Here is a 21281-nt window from a genome sequence, read left to right as displayed (position 1 = left end):
TTTTCTTAATAAGGAAAATTGTTGCTACCCTGTGCCGTTATCAGCCTAATATTTAGTCATTTCCAGTTATTGTCTCTCATTTAGATTTCTTTAATACGAGTCAGAAGAAAATAGGCCAACGCTATTTCTTAGAGTTAGTTGCCAAGGGAATTTGTAGGTGAGTAAACTTTTTTTTTTTTTTTTTTTTTTGGTGGTACTGGGGTTCCTGGAAGCCCTTCTACCTCCAGGCTACATTCCCAGACCTACTTTTACATTTTTATTTGGAAACAGGGTCTCCTAAGCCAGGGCGCGTGGCTGGCTTCAAACCTACGCGATCCTCCTGTCTCTGCCTCCCAAGCATGGGGATTACTAGCGTGCGCCACCACGCCCGGCTCGTGTAAACTTTTTTTTTATAGAACAAGGTTTATTATCTTAAGCAATACTATAGGTCACATTGCGGTATTAGAAGTTGTTTTCAGAAGTGAGGAAAGAATTTCAGTCTGTTTGTGTCTGTTGTATTAACCAATCAGAACATCATTTGAGTTTTTAGAAAATAAGATTGTCTTCTAGGATGGGTAAATAGTTAAATATAGTCTAAAAATTTTATCAGGATGAATATCTGAGAATATGAAATAAGGTTACTATTACTCCCAGTAATATATTCAGGTATTAATACTGTCATCATTTCCCATTTTCATTGATGTCCTCATCACAAAATCTCTTATTGCATTAGAACAAGACAGTATATAAATAGTAACATCTGATACATGATTATCAGAAGACTAAAACTATATACATACAGCAGGGTGTGGTGACACATGCCTGTAATCCCAGTTCTTAGTGGGGGGATAGGACAGGAGGATCACAGGTTCAAGGCCAGCCTCAGCGACTTAACAAGACCCTCAGAAACTTAGCAAGAGCCTGTTTTAAATTTTAAAAAGAAAAAGGTCTGGGGTATAGCTCAGAAATAGAATGTTCCTGGTTCAACCTTCAGTGTGTGTGTGCGTGTGCTATTGCAGCAAAAAATTTCTCATTAGGTCTGCTTTATTTACTCAGGAAGTTGCAGACTGATGCAGTTTGGGGCCTTGGTGTCAGATTGTGTCTCAATCTCGGCTCATATTCTGTCTTCCTCAACTTCTCACCTTTTTGGGCCTGTTTTCTAATCCATAAAACTGGGATATTATTATCTCTCAAACTTCTTTTGAGAATTAAGTAATTATGGTGAAAAACAGGATAGTAGCTAGCTTGCGATAGGCACTGAGCTCACCACCTTGGTCATCAATGAATTGCAGAGCATGGCTCTGACAACCAGCCAGGCTGGGGATTGAATTGGCATCCATTCTGGAAAACTTAACCACCTGATGGAGTCACAAGGATGAGGCAAAGACTCTTACTGTAATGCCTGCAGTGAACTTAAACAGCAGGTCCATGTCACAGTCCTTCTCAAGAAACAACTAGTTTTGAGAATTTTCAAACAGCCCCACCTCAGAGGTTCAGTGTTCCACACAGGAGTGTACTGTTGCCATAAGATGGGCCTAAATTCTCAAAACACACACATCCACAAAAAATAGTTGTTATTCAATAGTCCATCCCACCCATTAAGGGGAAAGCACTTCAGTTAAGTGCTTTCAGAAAATCTCATCTTTGTGATCACTATCATTTCTTTGTGTGCATTTAAAAGAAATGTTACAAAATTGTATTCCCAGGGTCTTACTGATCTAACTTACTATGTGGTGATTATTGGCAATAAAGTTATGCTAGTTCAATATGGTAATAAGCTACTCCAGCCCACATCTAATAATAAACAGAAAATAGAACCATGTATCTAATAATGTTACCTCCCAGATCTTTAAAATAAAACCACATTGGTTAGAAAATGGAACAAGAGCCGGGCGTGGTGGCGCACGCTTGTAATCCCCGCGCTTGGGAGGCAGAGACAGGAGGATCGCGCAGGTTCGAAGCCAGCCGCGCACGCTGGCTTAGGAGACCCTGTTTCCAAAATGAAAAATGTAAAAATAGGTCTGGGAGTGTAGCCCGGAGGTAGAAGGGCTTCCAGGAACCCCAGTACCACCAAAAAAAAAAAAAAAAAAAAAAAAAGAAAATGGAACAAGAAATAGCTATTTCAAAGAAAGAATTAGTTTTGCATCATCTGACAGGATATTATACGACATTAAGTTTTAAGAATCAAGTCGCAATCCATACAGAAATAGAGAGAAAACCGAATTTATTCTGGAAAATTGGGAAGATGAGGCCTAGATGTTTATTCATTTATTCATTTCGTTTTTGAAATTAATTTGCAAAAATAATTATATAGAATATCTTATTTTCTATAGCAGATGAGCAGACTCTTGGTTTACACACACACACACACACACACACACACACACACACACACACATACTGAATCATAAAAATACTCCTGTAGCTTTGGGATTTTGAATTGAATATTGATGTGTGGAAAAGCATGGTACATACTATGACCTTGAGCACACAACTGGCATGTTGTGCATGTATACACAGAGTGGGAAGGCCACGGCCAACTAAGCTGCTTGTGACCGGATGACTTTGCTTCTTGTGTTTTTGTTTTCTGTAGTGCATATATTAACTTAAAAAAATAAAGGTTACTATAAACCTGTAATGAAAGAAATGTATGCCTGTTATTAAACTTTATTTTTTTTTGCTAGAAATATAAATTTCCTGACTTTTAAAATTTAATTTCAGGTACAAATCAATTTTTAAGACAGCTGTAAAAAATGACATGAAAAAATTTAAGACTGCCATGAAAACCATGGGACCAGCCAAAATTGAATTACCTTCTCCAAAGGATTTCCTAAAGAAACACTCAAAGGAAAAAACTCTGCCACCCAGTAGGTTATATACTCTTTCTTTTTAATATTAAAAATATTATCAGGTAATTTAAATAAAAATTCTTTGTCAACCAATATTAACTACACAACTCTGCCTAATAGTAAATAAAGTGTGGGTGGCTAGGAGAAAGTAGGAGGCACGAGAGCGGGGAGTGGCAAGTTGCCAACAGAACAGACCTGATGGATAAGCATCTTGAACTACGTGTGCTCAACAAAGCCCCGCCCCAGCATCATCTTTTAGACCCTAGTTATGTGATTCCAATTAGAAACCACAATTATAAGAAGAGTGCAAATCCGCACAGTATCTGATTAATGGGCAAGATTGCCCAGCACCAAAACTTTGTCTACCATTTTTAGGCAAGCGCTATACCCCTGAGCTACACCCTCAGCCTTTTTGTTGGGTCTTTTTTTCCCCAAGAGATGAAAAGTGCAATTGTTACTACCCATTGTTGAAGCAGTGGGAGGCTCGCTTTTGAGTATGAGCTTTCACCTTCCTGAACTCTGTTACCATGAAACGCGGAAGAGGCTTCTAGAGGTGTGATCCATGGAGCCAGCGTCATGGGTGAGCTACCTAGGCAGAAGGGCACCTGCCAGTTGGAAATTCTTAGTTTTTGATCAGGTAGCCCTGTGCTTTCATTTTGTAGTGGGCCTCAAAAATAATGTGGCTGATTGGAATCAGAGTGTAGTGACATCGGGAGAGAAGGCTGTTATGTTAAGAGGACAGGGAGTGTGTGCAGATGGGTCCGTGACAGAGGACGCATGGAAGCAGCTCCTTTCTAGCCCAGGTGTGTCTTCCTGATAAAGCAATAGAGGAAAGACAGATGAGTCTTTAAAAGGGTGGCCTTCTACTGTCTGCTAACATCAAGGAAGAACCTGTCAGCCCAGCTGGGAGTGCATATCTTAACAATCCCTGAGGCGATGTTTGATGTCCCGCAGTCCTCTCTGGTAACTCATATCTTATGGCAAAGGGTCATGGAATTATCAGGAAAGATGAAAGAAGCAAGTCTAAATTACAAGGTTCATGCCTAATTCACAACTTCAAAACCTCTCAGATCTGCCTCTAGGGGACTCATTTTGTGACCAAAAATACTTTTTGAGAACACCAGAAAATCCTAACATAGAATTCTATATTTTCAGTGCCTTAAGACCAGTGACATTCCTTGGGCCCTGATGTATCATCTATAGGGCTAAGCATAGCATATAACACAACTACCAACTGATATAAATTGTATATCTTGAATAAATAAAAATAAGACTTCTTATTGACAATAAGTTTCTTCCTAAAGTCTGTCTCTTCTCCTACGTACACTGTAAGGTGCTGCACATGGTAGTGCACACTTGTAATCCCAGTACTTGAGAGGCTGACATAGGAGGATCACAGGATTGAGGACAGCCTCAGCAAGCAATGACACTCTCATCAGTCTAGTAAGACCCTGTTTCAAAACAAAAATAAAATAGACTGGGGGTGTAACTCAGAAATAGAATGTCTTTGGGTTCAATCCTCAGGATCCCCCCCCCCACACACACACACACAAAAGACACTGTAAGGCAAAAGCAAACACAAATTTAATTGGCCTTAAGAATAATTAAGAAATTTAGGGTTGAAGCTGAGAGTGTAGCTCAGTGATAGGGTGCATGGTTAGCATGTATGAGGCTCTAGATTTGATCCCTAGAACACACACACACACACACACACACACACACACACATTCAGGATGTTGCAAGAGCTTTAGAAGCCTAGCCCAATGTGGGAGTCCAACCTGAGGATGTTAACAGAGTTGGTTTCTTCTAAGGCCTGACTCTCACACACACACACACACACACACACACACACACACACACACTCTCTCTCTCTCTCTCTCTCTCTCTCTCTCTCTCTCTCTCCCTCCCTCCCTCCCTCCCTCTCTCTCTCTCCCTTCCCTCTCTGTCCCTCTCTCTCCCCCTCTCCCTTGGCTTATCAGTAGATGGCTTCCTTTCCCCTGAGGCTTCACACGGCCTTCTCTCTGTCCAAATTTCCTTGTATAAGGACAACATTCAGATGAAGGACCACTCCAGTTGACCCCCCTTTGACTTAATGCTTTTAAGACTATCTCTGAAGACACATTATGAGGTACTAGGGATTTGGGATCCAGTATATGAATTCTGTGGGGGGCACAATTCAGCACCCAAAAAGAGATGAATCCAGTCCATAGACTTTTAACAATAAACATGATTCTTTCTGATAAAAAGGCTAAACAATGTAGAAATGGATACACTCAAAGTCTCCTGTAGTTGTGGCTCCAAATGTGAATGTTGAACGCTTATTTAGTCTTTATAAAAAACATTTTCATAATAAGTAATAAAAGTGTATTGGTGAGCTAGCATATAATTTAGGATGCTTATCCTTGTCCCTTAGATTTTCATATTCTTTCAACATATTGATCATATTTCCCTTAGTATTTTTGCTTTTTTATTCCTCTTTTATTTTTAGGCTATTTTATTAAGATTGGCATATAAAAGCTGTACATATTTGATGTATACAACTCAATAAAGCTAGGGCTAAGTATTATAAACTTTTTACCTTAAGGATTTGGGTAATTCATTAACGGAGCCCCAGTACTAATGATAAATATCTGGATAGTATAAATAGTGCTGAGTAACAATGTCTATATTCTAACATTAACAAGGAGACATTCTACTTAACAGAAAAAAAGTTTGACTGGAACCAGCCCAGGAAGCCTGCTGTGCCACTGAGGACAGACCATCCAGTCATGGGGATACAGAGCGGAAAGAATTTTATAAACACAAATGCGGCCGACGTCATCATGGGAGTGTCTAAGAAGCCTAAACCGATTTATGTGGACAAAAACACTGGAGACAAGCATGATCTTGACACCTCAGGACTGATTCCAAAGTACATCAATAAAAAGGTAGCCACGCCGCGCTCACTGTGAGGTCTGAGGTGCACATGTGTCTTCCTCAGAGCTGTCTGTGCGTTCGCTGAGGGTGATATTTAGGTTGCCACCAACTCCCATTCCCCTGCAGGACGTGTTTGGTCCAAAACTGAAGTGATGAAATTATAAGGAACTTGTAATGGACAGTGCCATGTAATTCAGTAGGTGAAGATTTCATTGTTTTCATTAATTTCAGGTATTAATATATTTCATAATTATAACAAACATTTTCAGGAAGGTCTTCATTGGGGATAAGGTTAAAAAGAAGTATCACTAAAAATACAGTTATTTCTAGAAATCTAGAAGGAATAATCTTTTTTTTTTTTATTTTGTGGTCCTGGGAATCGATCCCAGGGCCATTCTGCCTCTGAGCTACACCTCCAAGAAGGAATAATCTTTCAAACCTAAAAACATAGTTATTCAATCACTGTAAGTTGGTAGCACAATTGGAAAAATGAAGAGATACAACTCTAGGGCCATCTGTCCTATCAGTGTACTCTACATAACTCACATTACTCTTTTAATATACATGTATTTATTTATTTATAGTTTGGTATAAAGAAAATGCCTGAGAGTTCTCAGTGCAGATGTAATTTTTGCAAAATATTTTCCACCTACTCTTGTATGAATGTGTACTGTAAGAGCCGTGACTGGAGAAGGCCGGCTGCACTCTGTATCTGTGAGTCTCTTGCTAGAGTGCAAATGCCATACGGATAGAAACTTTGCCTTCCGTGTTCATTATTATACCCAACACCAAGTCAAGTTTTAAATACTCTTTTGCAGAGTGAACATAGAATAGATTGGTTTTTCTCTACAGCGACATCACTGCGTCCACTAATCTGAAGGAGTCGCAGCCCATGACTTTGCTGTCCGTCCTTGTTAGCAGCATCCCAGGAGCCCAAAAGTGCATTTTGCCTTTTCTAAACAACCTCAGGGTACCAAGCCAGTGTTCCCTTAAAATTAAGGTGTTTGGTACTGTTCAAAGATTTGCTTTTCTAGTGCCTTGGGAGCATATGTCTTCTTTTATTTAACAATGCTATGAAGAGAAGACCTCTTTAATAAGAGATTTCAAGACAAAAGCTAAAGCACATAAAATATAGAAATACAACTCTTAGGGATAAAGTAAGGGCTGAGTCATGAGCCAAGAACCAATGACAATAACTCGATAGTAAAAGGTTAGAATCAACTGGTTAGTTCTCCATGGGAGAAAGTCACTGAGTTTTGTCAGTTTGCAGTGTTTTGAGCAAAGGCTTTACATCTATAAAATTAATTTTTCTCCAGTCATTGATGGCTTTGTACACATATTTAAGGTGGAATTCAGAATATTGATTATTTTTTTTTCTGAACAATCCTTCCAGGATTATGGTGTAACACCTGAATACATATGTAAGCGAAATGAGGAAATAAAAAAAGCTCAAGAGGAATATGATAATTATATCCAGGAAAACCTTAAGAAGGCAGCTATGAAAAGGCTGTCTGATGAAGAAAGGGAAGCGGTTCTGCAGGTAAGCCTTCTTTTATACTTGCTCTGTAATGATGATTAAATGAAACTCTTTGGAACATTTCTACAAGGAAGGTCTAGCTAGATGTGGTGGCATATGCCTATAATCCCAGCACCTGGAAAGCTGAGACAGAAGGATCACGGGTTCAAGACCAGCCTTAGCAATTTGGTAAGCCTCTGTTTCAAAATAAAATATATATTAAAGATATATATATATATATATATTAATATGTAATATATAAATATATGACTGGGAGTGTACCTCAGAGGCAGAATAGTCCTGGCACCAATATCCAGTACCATGAAAAGAAAAAAGAAGAAAAAAAAGGGGCCTTTCCACTCTACTATCCACTTGATTATTTAATAATCAGCCAGCACTCTTGGGGCCTTCGAGGCTGGGATAGGAGCCTGCTGAGGGGTTAGACTAGTGCTGGGGCCAGCAAGGCCGGTGCTGGGGCCTCTGAGGCCAGGATTGGAGCCAGCTGAGGGGTTGGGCCGGTGCGGGAGCCAGCAAGGCCAGGATCGGGGCCTCCCATGAGGCAAGGCCAGTGCTGGAGCCAGCGAGGTTAGGATCAGAGTTCTCTGGGTGGCCAGGCCACTACTGGGACCATCAAGAATGGGATCGGAACTTGCAATGCGGCATGCACAGAGAAATATCACAGAAAATAAAAACCAGATGCTTCCCCTAATTAGCAAAAACTAGGAGGAAAGGGGTAACAGGAGGAGGTCGAGTTGTAGAAAGGGCCCTATAGAATAGAAGCAATTAAGGTGACCAATCAGAGGGGATGGGATGGGGGAGGAAGGAACCTCTTTAAAACTCAGGAGGTATGTAAACAAATGTATCAAAGATAATCACCAATCAAGGGAGGGGGAGGGAGTAGGTGGGATGGGGATTGATGAGGGCTAATTGGATGATGTGTGCTTGTATATCCTCTCAAGTTTTGTGCTCCAATGTGATGTATGATTACAATGCACCAATAAAAATATATAAAATAAAATAAAATATAGTATATTTTTAAAATATTAAAAAATAATAAAGCCAGCACTCTGAAGTCAAAACAATTTATATTTATTTTAATTGTTTTACTCTTTTTAAATGTTTCTATTTGGGGTAATAGCAGCAAACTACATACAGCAAAACCCAGGAGAGCGGAAAGGCTTTTGGTGGTGGTGGTGGTGGTGGTGGTGGTGGTGGTGGTGGTGGTGGTGGTGGTTGTAACGGGGTGTAACACAGGGGCATTCTAGCTGTGGTGGTGGTGGTGGTGGTGGTGGTGGTGGTGGTGGTGGTGGTGGTGGTGGTTTTAACGGGGTGTAACACAGGGCATTCTAGCTCCAAGGCACACCTCCAGCCCATTTTTGAAAAAATCTTTTTTTGAAACAAGGTCTTGCTTAATCTCTAAATTGCTCACTAAATTGCTCAGACTCCAACCTGGATCCTCCTGTCTCAGCCTTCCAGGTTCTGGGATTATGAGCCACTATGACCCGCTAATAAATTGTAATATATAATTTAATTAAATAATACTTGATTTCCTACTTGGTGAGTTGGTGTTGTAAAGAATCCCATCTTCTCTTACACCAAATGTGTAAATACAGTGAAAATTGTTTTTGTTTTCATTCATTCTCATGTTCCTGTATTTATAAAAAATGATACGCACAAATTAGATATTTCTCACTAGATGGAGCTCTAGAATAATTGGAACCATCCCTAAACCAACTTTTTTTTCTTTCCTATGATACAATTTTCTGAATTTTTAAATGCATACTAGGTTTTACATGTATTTTGAGTAAAATAGATATAAAGACATATTTACAAGGTGTGTGTGTGTGTGTGTGTGTGTGTGTGTGTGTGTTACTGGGGGTGGAACCCAGGGGTTTCTACCTCTAGGCTACACCCTTGACCTATTTTAGATTTTATTTGGAAACAAGTCTCACTAAGTTGCTGAGAGCCTCACTAAGTAGCTGAGGCTGGCTTCGAACCTGTGCAATCCTCCTGTCTCAGCCTCCCATGTACTGGATTAAAATGGATTCTTGTAAATTTTGGATTTTTGTAAAAATCCGTCTTGCCCGGCCAACAGTGGCTTTTTAATGTGAGGCCTTTCTGAGACATTTAGACTGTTGGAGGATATCAGCAAGGTGCCGCTCCATTTGTGGGGTGCTTATTAAATACCTGCGTGCACCCTTCTATAGCCATGCTGTCTCTTATAGAGGTGAAATTGTTCTTTATTTTTTTTACTTTGAAAGTTTTCTATAAAATCGTTTCTAGTGACCTTTGAAAAAGAAAAAAAAAATTTACCTTATTAATTTCTGTTGAAAATGTACTCATCTGCTTGTACAAGTTCTTAACACCTTATTGGTGTTCTAAATGCGAAAGTGTCCAGGGGCTCAGCCGCTCACCCACGCAGTCATCGGACCTCTACCCTGGTCCAGACACTGTGCAGGCTCGGGCGGGGGAGGGTGTGGTGCACTGGGGACTTTACTGACAAAATAATCTCAAACTGCCCCCTGAATGAATGGGAGGGGGGTGTACTGTAGTGTGCAAAACAAAAGCAGCCCCTGGCCCTAAAACCATCAAGTCAGAGAACTGGGACCTAAAGCCCTGTTTACCAATTCCCAGGCTGGCTTTTCCCACCTCATTATACACCGAAGCGTGGGCGGCGGGGAAGGGAGGTCAGATCATTCAGGGCCCCCAAGACATAGGAGACGCACTGGGCTGGGGGCCCAACGGGACTGAGGGAGGAACTATTACAGAGGTGTCAGTGGGCTTAAGGAAACCATCAGGGAACACCTAGGCAGCCCAGGACTGAGGGCAAGCGGGCAAGCAGGTCCACCGCCACCTGCATCTGCAGGGCAGGGACAAGCAAAGTCACCAGAGCTCTTCAGGGCAGTCGCAGGTGGACGCAGCCAGTCCTGCATCCGGCCTCTGGCCCCTCCCACCATGCCTGCATGGGCTGAGCTCAGTCGAAAGCCAGAGGCCACACAGGTGGGGAGGGGGCAGCCCACAGGGCTCGACCCCACCCTCACCCCAAGTCTCCAAGGCAGAGGATGTGTGGGCTTACAAAAGGAACGGAACCGAAGGCATTTCTTAAACGGTGTGGACACCTCTCCCTATTGGCACTTCCCCCAAATTAGCAATTTTATTTCATCATTAAGTAGAGTAAAAGTTAAGTAAAAATAAGGAACTGAGCGTGGTGGCACACTTGTAATCCCAGCATTCGAGAGTCTGAGACAGGAGGATCGCGGTTCGTGGATAGCCTCAGCTACTTGGTGAGCCCCTCTGCAACTTAGTGAGACCTTGTTTCAAAATAAAGAATAAAAAATAGGGCTGGGGGTGTAGCTAGAATGTAGAATGCCCCTGGGTTCCATCCCCAGTACTGTAGAAAAAAAGGGGGGGTTCTGCGGAGGTAGTTGAGCGGCAGAACACTTAGATTAGGTCCTGGGTTGGACCCCCAGCACTGCAAAAACAAAACAGAAGCCGGGTGTGGTGGCACAGGCTTGTAATCCCAGCATTTGGGAGCTGAGACCTGAGGATTGCAGTTCGAGGACAGCCTTAGCTACTTAGCGAGGCCCTCTGCAACTTAGACCCGGTTTCAAAATAAAAAATAGGGCAGGGGGTGTAGTTTGGAGGTTGAATGACTCTGGGTTCCATCCCCAGACCCGCAAAAAAAAAAAAAAAAAAAAAAAAAAGGAAGGAAGGAAGGAAGGAGGAAGGGAGGGGAGAGGAATAAAGGCTATTACTGCAATGGATAAGAAATCTCTTTTTTAGATAAAATAACCCAAAATAAGTCTTAAAAACAGCAAGGAGGCTACTTCAACATAATATGAAATGTTAGTTATATTTAGTTTCCATCCCCAGCTGTTGACTTTGATCCAAATGTTACTGTCCACACTGGAAGATAAAAGCAAACTATCCTTTCAGAGGAAACCCAAAGAAAAAGTAGAGATGATGTGACCTCAAGTAATATGGAAATATCACCCAACTAGCTGTGAAAACCCTTTGATATTTGAAAGTGTATAAATATATAGATTTCCTCTCTACGGTAAGCACCCCTGCGGAGCTCTGTGGAAGCATATTTCACTTTTCATAATGGAAGCCCATGGAGAAATAGAGCTCTTTTGAGAATTTCTTTTTTGAATATATCTCATATGCTATTAAAGACTGTGTTAACCCGTCTCTCTCCTTTTCAAATTTAATCAGAAAGCTTTCCTTCTGTTTTTTCCTGTCTCAGATGTTTGATATACTCTAATTCAGTAAGAGGTCAAAATCGTTGCCCTTCCTCCAATCAGCCTGCCCTGCAGAGTCCCCCCCCCCCCCCAGTCATCATATTTACCTAAGCATGGCAATTTCTCTGAAGTTCTTTTGGTCCCCAAAACTCTCTATAAGATTGAATTTGTATTATGAAGACTCTTTCTTTCTTTCTTTCTTTCTTTCTTTCTTTCTTTCTTTCTTCTTTTTAAATTTATTTATTTTATTTTATTTTTTATGACATTTAAGTTTTTTTTTAACAATTTTTTATTGAACATAAATAGTATACATTTACACTATATTTGGTGCCCTCTCCCCCCGCCCCCGTTTTCTCTTCCCCCCTCCCACCAATGGTTGTCCAGGTTAACCATGTCTTATAATTTTACACATGTTCAGGTGTAGACCCTCATTAATCAAGATCGGCCTTTCTCCTCTCCTATCTTTCCATTAAAACTTAGCTAGTATTTCCCCTCTAATATCTGGAGTCCCACTAGTATCCTTTGTGTTTTCTAGTTTGGGCATATTAGAGGAAACATGTGTATGTTCTCCTTCTGTGCTTGGCTGATCTCACTTAACATGATGCTCTCCAGGGCTTTCCATCTTCTTGCAAATGATATAATTTTGTTCTTCTTTATGGCTGAATAGAATTCCATTGTGTGTATTTCCCACAGTTTTGCTATCCATTCATCTGTTGGTGGTGATCTGGGTTGGTTCCATATTTTGGCTATTACAAATTGTGCTGCTATGAACATAGGTATGCATATGTTGCTGTATTTCTCTGAATTCAACCCCTTTGGAAAGATACCCAGGAGTGGTATAGCTGGATCATTTCTTAGGAATCTCCACACAGATCTCCATAGCGGCTGAACTAGTTTGCACTCCCACCAACAGTGTAAGAAAGTTCCTCTTTCCCCACATCCTCGCCAGCATTTGTTGTTGTTTGATTTCTTTATGCTTGCCACTCTGACTGGGGTTAGATGGAATCTCAGTGTAGTTTTGATTTGTATCTCCCTGATGGCCAGTGATGAAGAACATCTTTTCATGTATCTATTAGCCCTTTGTATCTCTTCTTTTGTGAAGTGTCTATTTAGTTCATTTGCCCATTTCTTGATTGGGTTGTTTGTTTTGTTGGTGTAGAGCCTTTTGAGCTCTTTGTATACTCTGGATATTAGCCCCCTATCAGAATGGTGGCTGGTAAAGATCCTTTCCCATTCTGTAGGCTTCCTCTTTAGGTTATTGATAGTTTCCTTTGATGAGAAGAAACTTTTTAGTTTGATGTTATCCCACTTGTTTATTCTTGCTTTAATTTCCTGAGCTTTGGAGGTTTTGTTGAGAAAGTTACTGCCTGTGCCAATATGTTGTAGTGTTGGACCTATGTTCTCCTCTACTAACTTCACAGTCTCAGGTCTAATTTCTAAGTCTTTGATCCATCTTGAGTTGATTCCTGTGTTAGGTGAGATATAGGGGTTTAGATTCATCTTTTTACAAATGGATAGCCAGTTCTCCCAGCACCACTTGTTGAAAAGGCTGTCTTTTCTCCAGCGTATGTGTTTGGCCCCTTTGTCAAAGATTAATTGACTAAAGATGTGTGGGTTTGTTTCTGTATCTTCTATTCTAATCCACTGGTCAGTATATCTGTTTTTGTGCCAGTACCATGCTGTTCTTACTACTATTGCTCTATAGTATAGTTTGAAGTCTGGAATTGTAATGCCTCCTGCGTGTTTCTTGTTATTGAGAATTGCTTTGGCTATTCTAGGTCTTTTCTTTCTCCATATGAAGTTCATGATTGATTTTTCTAGGTCTCTGAAGAATGTCACTGGTATTTTAATGGGAATTGCATTGAACCTATAGATCAGTTTTGGCAGAATGGCCATTTTGATGATATTTATTCTGCCTATCCATGAGCACGGGAGATCTTTCCATCTTCCAAGGTCTTCTTCTATTTCTTTCTTTAATGTTTTATAGTTTTTGTTGTAGAGGTCTTTTACATCTTGGGTTAGGTTTATTCCTAGGTATTTTATTGGTTTTGAGGTTATAGTGAATGGAATTGTTGTTTTTGTTTCTTTCATTGTGGATTCGTTGTTGGCATAAAGAAAGGCCACTGATTTCTTTAGGTTGATTTTGTAACCTGCGACTTTGCTGAATTTGTCAATCAGCTCCAGAAGTCTTTTGGTTGAGTTCTTTGGGTCTTCCAGATAAAGGATCATGTCATCTGCGAATAAGGATAATTTTAATTCCTCTCTTCCTATGTGAATTCCTTTGATTTCCTTCTCTTGTCTGATTGCTGCAGCAAGAGTCTCAAGGACTATATTGAAAAGGAGTGGTGATAGTGGGCATCCTTGTCTTGTTCCTGACTGTAGCGGAAATTCTTGCAGTTTTTCCCCATTCAATATAATGTTGGCTTTGGGTTTGCAGTATATTGCCTTGATGATGTTGAAGTACTTTCCTTCTATCCCAATTTTTTGCAGTGTTTTTAACATAAATGGGTGTTGGATTTTGTCGAATGCTTTTTCAGCATCTATTGCTATGATGATGTGGTTTTTGTTCTTGGTTCTATTTATGTGGTGAATAACATGTATTGATTTGCGTATGTTGAACCAGCCTTGTTTTCCTGGGATGAAACCGACTTGGTCATGGTGTATTATTCTCTTGATAGAGTTTTGAATGCATATAGCTAGTATTTTGTTTAGAATTTTTGCATCTATGTTCATTAAGGATATTGGTCTGTAGTTTTCCTTTCTTGAGGTGTCTTTATTTGGTTTGGGGATTAATGTGATACTGGCCTCATAGAAGGAATTTGGAAGAGTTCCATCTCTTTCAATTTCCCGGAACATGTTATGAAGTATTGGTATTAGTTGTTCACTGAAGGTTTTGTAGAATTCAGCTGGGAACCCATCTGGGCCTAGGCTTTTCTTTGGAGGAAGAATTTTTATTGCCATTTCTATTTCTTTGGTTGTTATTGGTTGGTTTAGGCTTGCTATGTCCTCTTGGCTGAGTGTAGGAAGGTTAACTGTGTTTAGAAATCTGTCAATTTCATCCAGGTTTTCAAATCTATTGGAGTATAAATTTTTAAAGTAGTTTCTGATAATATTTTGAATTTCTTCACTATCTGTGGTGATATCTCCTTTTTCATTTCTAATTTTGATAATTTGAGTTGATTCTCTTTTTCTTTTGATTAGGTTGGCCAGGGGTTTATCAATTCTATTAATCTTTTCAAAGAACCAACTTTTTGTTTTATTGATTCTTTGAATTGTTTTTTTGTTCTCTATTTCATTTATTTCTGCTCTAATTTTGATGATTTCTTGTCTTCTGCTGGCTTTGGGAATAGACTGTTGCAGAATTTCTAGATCCTTGAGTTGTGTCATTAGGTTCTTTACTTGGTGGTTCTCCGTCCTTTTTATGTGGGCACTCAATGCAATAAACTTTCCTCTTAGTACTGCCTTCATGGTGTCCCATAGGTTTTGGTAGGTTGTGTCTCTGTTTTCGTTTGTTTCCATAAATTTCTTTATTTCTTCCCTAATTTCTGCTCTTACCCATTTGTCATTCAATAGTGTATCATTCATTCTCCATGAATTTGAATACTTTCTTTCGAGTTTCCTGTTGTTGATTTCTACTTTTATTCCATTGTGGTCTGAAAAGATGCATGGAATTATATTACATTTTTTGAATTTGCTGGTATTTTCTTTGTGTCCCAGGATGTGATCTATTTTGGAGAAGGTTCCATGGGCTGCTGAGAAGAAAGTGTATTCTGTAGTTCTTGGTTGAAATACTCTGAAAATGTCTATTAGGTTCATTTGGTTTATGGTTTCCTTTAGTTCTAAAGCGTCTTTACTCATCTTTTGCCTTGAAGATTGATCCAGTGGTATGAGAGGCATATTAAAGTCTCCCAGAATTATTGTATTTGGGTCTACTTGGGAATCTTGTGTCCAGAAGGGTTTGTTTTACAAATGTGGTTGCACCCATATTTGGGGCATAAATATTTACTATCATTATATCTTCTTGGTGTATTGTTCCTTTTAATAAAAGGAAGTGCCCTGATTTGTCTCTTTTGATGTGTTTTAGTTTAAAGTCTGTTTTGTTGGATATCAGGGTTGCTACACCTGCTCTTTTTTGGTCACCATTGGCATGGTATATTTTTTCCCATCCTTTCACTTTCAGCCTGTGAATGTCTTTGGCTGTGAGGTGAGTTTCTTGCAGACAGCATATATTTGGATTATGTTTCCTAATCCACATTGCCAGTCTATGTCTTTTGATTGGTGAGTTAAGTCCTTTGACATTAAGAGATATTATTGAAATATGATTTTTGTTTTCTGCCATTTTGTGTTCTGTCTACTCTTGGGTGGTGTGATCTTTCTTCTTTACTTAAATGGCCCACTTATTAACTTCCTCTCTTCTCTGATTCTGAAGTCTGCTTCTTTTTTCTTCCTTATGGTTTATTTCTTTAAGAATTTTCTCTAGTGTTGGCTTTGAATTCATGAATTTTTTGAGATTCTGTTTATCCTGAAAGACTTTGGTTTCCCCATTGATCTTGAATAGTAGTTTTGCTGGGTAGATGAGCCTTGGTTGGAAGTTATTTTCTTCCAGGGTCTGAATCACGTCGTACCAGTCTCTCCTAGCATTCCTGACCTGGGTTGTATAGTCTGGGGTGATTCTTATTGTTTTGCCTCTATATGTCACCCATCCTTTTGTTCTCACTGCTTTTAAGATTCCTTCCTTGGCCTCTATGCTGGTCAATTTGGTTATTATGTGGCGTGGAATGGTTTTTCTTTGGTCCTGTCTCAGTGGAGTTCTGTATGCCTCCTGGACTTGAAGATTCAAGTCTCTTTCCATATTTGGAAAATTCTCTGAGATTATTTCCTTGAAGATGTTGCAGATGCCCTTGGTCTGTACCTCTAACCCTTCCTCAATGCCTATTATCCATAAATTAGGGCGCTTCATATTATCCCATAATTGCTGGATGTTTAGGTTTTGTTGCTGTAAAGATTTCTGTATATCGCTGACTGTGTTTTTGGTTTGGGATGTACTGTCTTCTAATATTGATATTCTGTTTTCCATTTCATCTAATCTTCCAGAATTTCTTTCTGTTGCTGTCTTCATTTCACTTATTGCCTCTTTCATTTCATTCCAGACCTCTTTCTGATTCTTTTTTAGTGTTTCTAATTCACCTTTAACCTCCTCTATACTTGTTTTAAATCCTTTCATCATATTGAACATCAAGATTCTGAACTCCCCTTCTTGCATTTCTAGTAGGTCAGTATTTGTGATTTCTGCTGTCTCTTCATAATTCCTGGTTCTCATATTTATAGCATTCTCTGTCCTGTTTTTCTGATTTCTACCCATCGTTCGTGAGTAATGTGCTTAGTCAAATCTTAATATTAGGAGTTTAGGGGTATTGGCTGGTCAGCAGAGCCTTTCCAGTGTTGAGGGCGGGTGATGTGTGAGGAGCTGGGGTGATTGGTAAAGGAGTCGGATTAGGTAGAGGATATGTTAGGTTGAGAAATATGTTGAGAGGATATGTTAGGTTGAGAAAGTATGATAAGGTAATAACTTGCTAGGAATGAGAGAGAGTTAACTACTAGGACTCTTGTCATTAGTAGAGTATTAGTAGAGGTATATTATGGGGAAAAGTTTTGGGGGAGAAAAGTATGTAGGTTAGTGTGGGAAGGTTTGTAAATAGGGATGATGGAAGGAGCAGACAGATATAAAAAAAAAAAAAGAATCCACACAAGATACCAAGACTATTATGTAATCCAAGAAAAAGGAAGGAAAACCAATCAAAGGAGGAGAATGAAAAAAAAAGGAAGGAAAGAGGAAGAAAGAGGAAAAAAGAACAAGAATAAAATAAAAGGAACTAGCAGCTGTGTGAAATAAAAAAATAAGGCAAACTATCCAATGTGTGTGTATATATATATATATATATATATATATATATATATATATAACAACAAGTTAAAGTAAAAGAAGTGTGGGTTAAAAGAAAAAAAATAAAACGGCAATAACCATACCAAAACAAAAGCACTGTAAAAGCAAAATAAAACAAAACATCCACATTAAAAGTAAAAAAAACAGTCCTCCTTATTTACGCATATGGGGTCAGGTCCTTATAATATGTGCGTATCTGATTGCTTTGGTAGCTTTCAGAATACCATCCAATGTCTCTTAGTTTTCTTTGTACTCTATTTTTATCTTCTTAGGTCACTCTGGGTGTTTGGACACCTTTCTCTCCTTTAGCTGCTTTAGGTTTATGTGTCCGGATGTCTGGTTTCACTGTTATTTGATTCTGTACAATTCACAGGTTCTGCGAAATTCTAACCTGTGGTCAGCACCTCTGCACTCACCACCCTAGTCTCCAGCCTGTACTTCCCTACAGCAGGGGTGGAGAATGACCAAAGTATAATTGGAACCTCCCCCTGAGGTCCTGTGCAGATATTGTGGCCCGATGGATTTTCCTGTGTCTCTGGAAATTCCAGCTGGGTTAGCCGGTGTGGTCCCAAGATGTACCCTGGGCAAATGGATGCTGGTTCCTGGATGCCCACACTTACTGCCAGAGCTCTGCCTATTCCGAGAGTGCAGGCTGGATGCGCTGCTAATACTGGACCCAAGTGAGAGTGGATGCAGCTATCTATTGCTGCTGGTATGCTCTTCCAAGGTGTATTGAGCTGTGTTCTCGCTTAGAACTAAGCATCTGGCTACCAGGAGGGTGGGAACACCCAGCGGTGGGCCAGGGGTGCAGGGTAGGTGCTCAAGGATCCAGTGCGTGGTGTCCAGCAATGGTCTCTGCCTCCCGCGGACGTAGAAGCTGGGGGTGCCCCAAGGAGATTTCCGGGTCACACAGGGCTTTCGCAGCCTGGAAGGCAGGCTCTGGCAAGGTGGCAGGGGCTAGACACACAAGCAGGCTCCAATTTAGGGGTGGGGGTGGCAGTGGTACAGGCACTGACTACTAGCAGGGGACCGTGGCGCCGACAAGGTGCGTGAGGAGAGTGCTCGGTTCTGAGGCTTGGGCCTGTGCTGGGGGGTTGGGGCTGCACACACGCTAGGACCCCAACTTACCAGGGCGCCCTCAGGTATCTGACTTGGTGCAGGAATCCGTGGGAGCCTCTATGCAGTTGTGATCCAGTCGCTGGTGAGCACACAGAATTCTGTTGTGGTTCTGCTCGCTGCTTAAGATGAGGTCCTAAATCCGTTTTTAGTCCCGGATTATCTTGCCGCAGTAATATCGGGCAGGCAGCTCCTCGGGCAGCTGCAAAAGCAGCCCGCCGATCGGCGTTCCGATCAGCCTTCCGATTGTATCTGCAGCAGGTCCCGCGTCCGATCTTTGTTCTTCTTCTTCAAGTTCAGGGTTCCGCCGAGGTACCTGGATGTGTTTTGGTTCCTGGTATGTATTTATTTTGTTGATTAAGACACTGCTTTCTAAGTATTTAAACTTTATTTGCTTCAGCTACTGAGAAGTGCTGTGTCCCTCAGTCGCCATTTTGAAAAAAAAATAGGAAAAAACTCTTTCTTTTCTTTTCTTTCTTTCTTTCTTTCTTTCGTTCTTTCGTTCTTTCTTTGTGTGTGTGGTACTGGGGCTAGAACCCAGGGGCATTCTACCTCTGAGCTACACCCCTGGTCCTATTTTTTAGTCTTCATACTTTTTTTCCTTTTTTCTTTTTCTTTTTTTTTTTGTTTGGTGGTGGTACTGGGGATGGAACCCAGGGACTTTCTACCTCCGGGCTATACTCCCAGACCTTTTTTTATATTTTATTTGGAAACAGGGTCTCACTAAGTTGCTGAGAGCCTCACTAAGTAGTGAGGCTGGTTTCGAACCTGTGATCCTCCTGTCTCAGCCTCCCAAGTACTGGGATTACAAGCATGCATCTCCACACCCGGCTTAGTCTTCATATTTTTTGAAACAGGGTCTCACTGAGTTGCGAGGGGCCTAGCTATGTATGAAGACTATTTCTGAAAATATTATTATATAAGACACTGTGTACACATGTGTGTGGGGGTATTGGTGATTAAACTAGAGGCATTCTACCTCCAAGCTACATTCCCAGTCCTATTTTATTTTTTGTTTGGAAACAGGCTCCCACTAGGTTAGTGAGAGTCTCACTGGGTTGTTGAGACAAGCTTCGAACCTGATAACTCAGCCTCCCAAGTGACTGGGCTTACAGGCGTGTGTTACCATGTCTAATCTTTTTGTAAGTTTAAAAGAAATGGCCATGATTTTCAAAGAGCATATTTTCCAGGCAATATTTTAAACAGCACCATCTGTTTTGCAGTTTTCTTGTGTCAATAAAATGATCTGCATACCTGATCTGCACACCCACAATGAAAAATGAGAAGTGTTAATTCATAAAATTCCATTAAATGAATTCAATTGGTAGATTAAAATAATTTTGTCGGTAAAACCCCCTAGTGTACTGTAGTAAGAAATGGGAACTAGGCAGAGATGGAAATAACCTTTATTGCTTCTAAGTGATCCCTAATTTTGAATTTGTTGATTTCCAAGACTATAAAAATTAACTACATTATTGAATTTGCATGTGTGCTACATTTAATGACATTCCAGTCATTTCTAGAATGCATTAGTGGAAAGTATAGATCCCTTGACTCTTTGTAGGACAATTTGTTCTTTTTCATATATTGAAAAGATATAGCCGGCAGTGTGGTGGCGCACACTTGTAATCCCAGTACTTGGGAGGCTGAGGCAGGAGGATCGCAGTTCACAGACAGCCTCAGCTACTGAGTGAGGCCCTCTGCAACTTAGTGAGACCTTGTTTCAAAATAAAGAATAAAAAATAGGCTAAGATTAAGGGTGTATCTCAGTGGTAAAATGCCTCTGGGTTCAATCTCCCCCCCCAAAAAAAAACCCCCAGATATATAAATGATTATCTTTTGTAAAATTGAATTGTGGAACTTTTACAATCCCATTTTATCAAATATAAGAGAATATGGCCATGCAGATCAGAATCAAGCCTTTGATATATTTCTCTGTTGAACAATGAAGATAAAAAAAGAAAAATTCAAAAACAGAAAATGTTTATAAGAAACAATTTCCTGTTCAAAAATGATTTTTACTTGGGCATGTAAATTCTCAGTCGTTGGTTTTTACCGAAGCATTTGCTATGAGCTCTGTTCCTTAATACTCCTAACTCTGCATATGTATATTTGATGGTAAAAACAAATACAGTAACATTAAAAACAGAGCAAATAAGTAAATCTTCCCCGTGGGGACAGAGCAGACAGACATGGACAGGATTTGGCCTCGGTACAGAATTTTTCATGATGGTGGCCAAGTTGTTGATAAAAACGCATCATTTGAAAACTTCCTTTCAGCAGCGCTCTTTATCTTTTTGCGTTTTTGTTATCGGTACGTTTTCTTTCCTGTTTACTTTCACAGTTTGCTGTAGCATTTTCAGTTTTCTTTGCCACTTGCAGGGGCTGAAAAAGAACTGGGAAGAGGTGCACAAAGAGTTCCAGTCCCTCTCCGTCTTCATAGACTCCATTCCAAAGAAGGTCCGCAAGCAGAAGCTGGAGCAGGAGATGATACAGCTGGAGCATGACATCGGCGTGATGGAGAAACACAAGATTATTTATATTGCTAATAAGTGAGAGTGTATTTTTAAAATAGGGTAATTTAATATTGAGAAATATGGATGATATAAAATGAAACCATAAGTCTTTCCAAGAGGAGGATTCTATAAAGAGAATAAAAGTTCAAAATGCCTGGGCACTGTGTAAAGAGTAATTGAATTATTCACTTCTAAAAGACAAAA

The 21281-nt window shown here is 40.1% G+C and overlaps 1 protein-coding gene across 1 annotated transcript in view; it reads left to right on the top strand.

Annotated features, from left to right (window-relative positions):
- Positions 1-21117, top strand: part of ENKUR (enkurin, TRPC channel interacting protein) — a gene marked incomplete at both ends in the record, with an annotated part of 25042 nt that extends 3925 nt beyond the window's left edge. Inside the window, 4 exons of the mRNA XM_080716883.1 lie at positions 2701-2846; positions 5532-5755; positions 7138-7284; positions 20944-21117. Coding sequence (XP_080573009.1) covers positions 2701-2846; positions 5532-5755; positions 7138-7284; positions 20944-21117 — 691 coding nt within the window. The remainder of the gene's footprint in view (positions 1-2700; positions 2847-5531; positions 5756-7137; positions 7285-20943) is intronic.
- Between the last annotated feature and the right edge of the window lie 164 nt (positions 21118-21281).

Source organism: Muscardinus avellanarius (assembly GCF_963383645.1).
Source record: "Muscardinus avellanarius genome assembly, chromosome: 20".
Lineage (NCBI taxonomy): Eukaryota > Metazoa > Chordata > Mammalia > Rodentia > Gliridae > Muscardinus > Muscardinus avellanarius.
The sequence above is the reverse complement of the archived record's forward strand: the minus strand, read 5'-3'. Positions and strand labels throughout refer to the sequence as shown.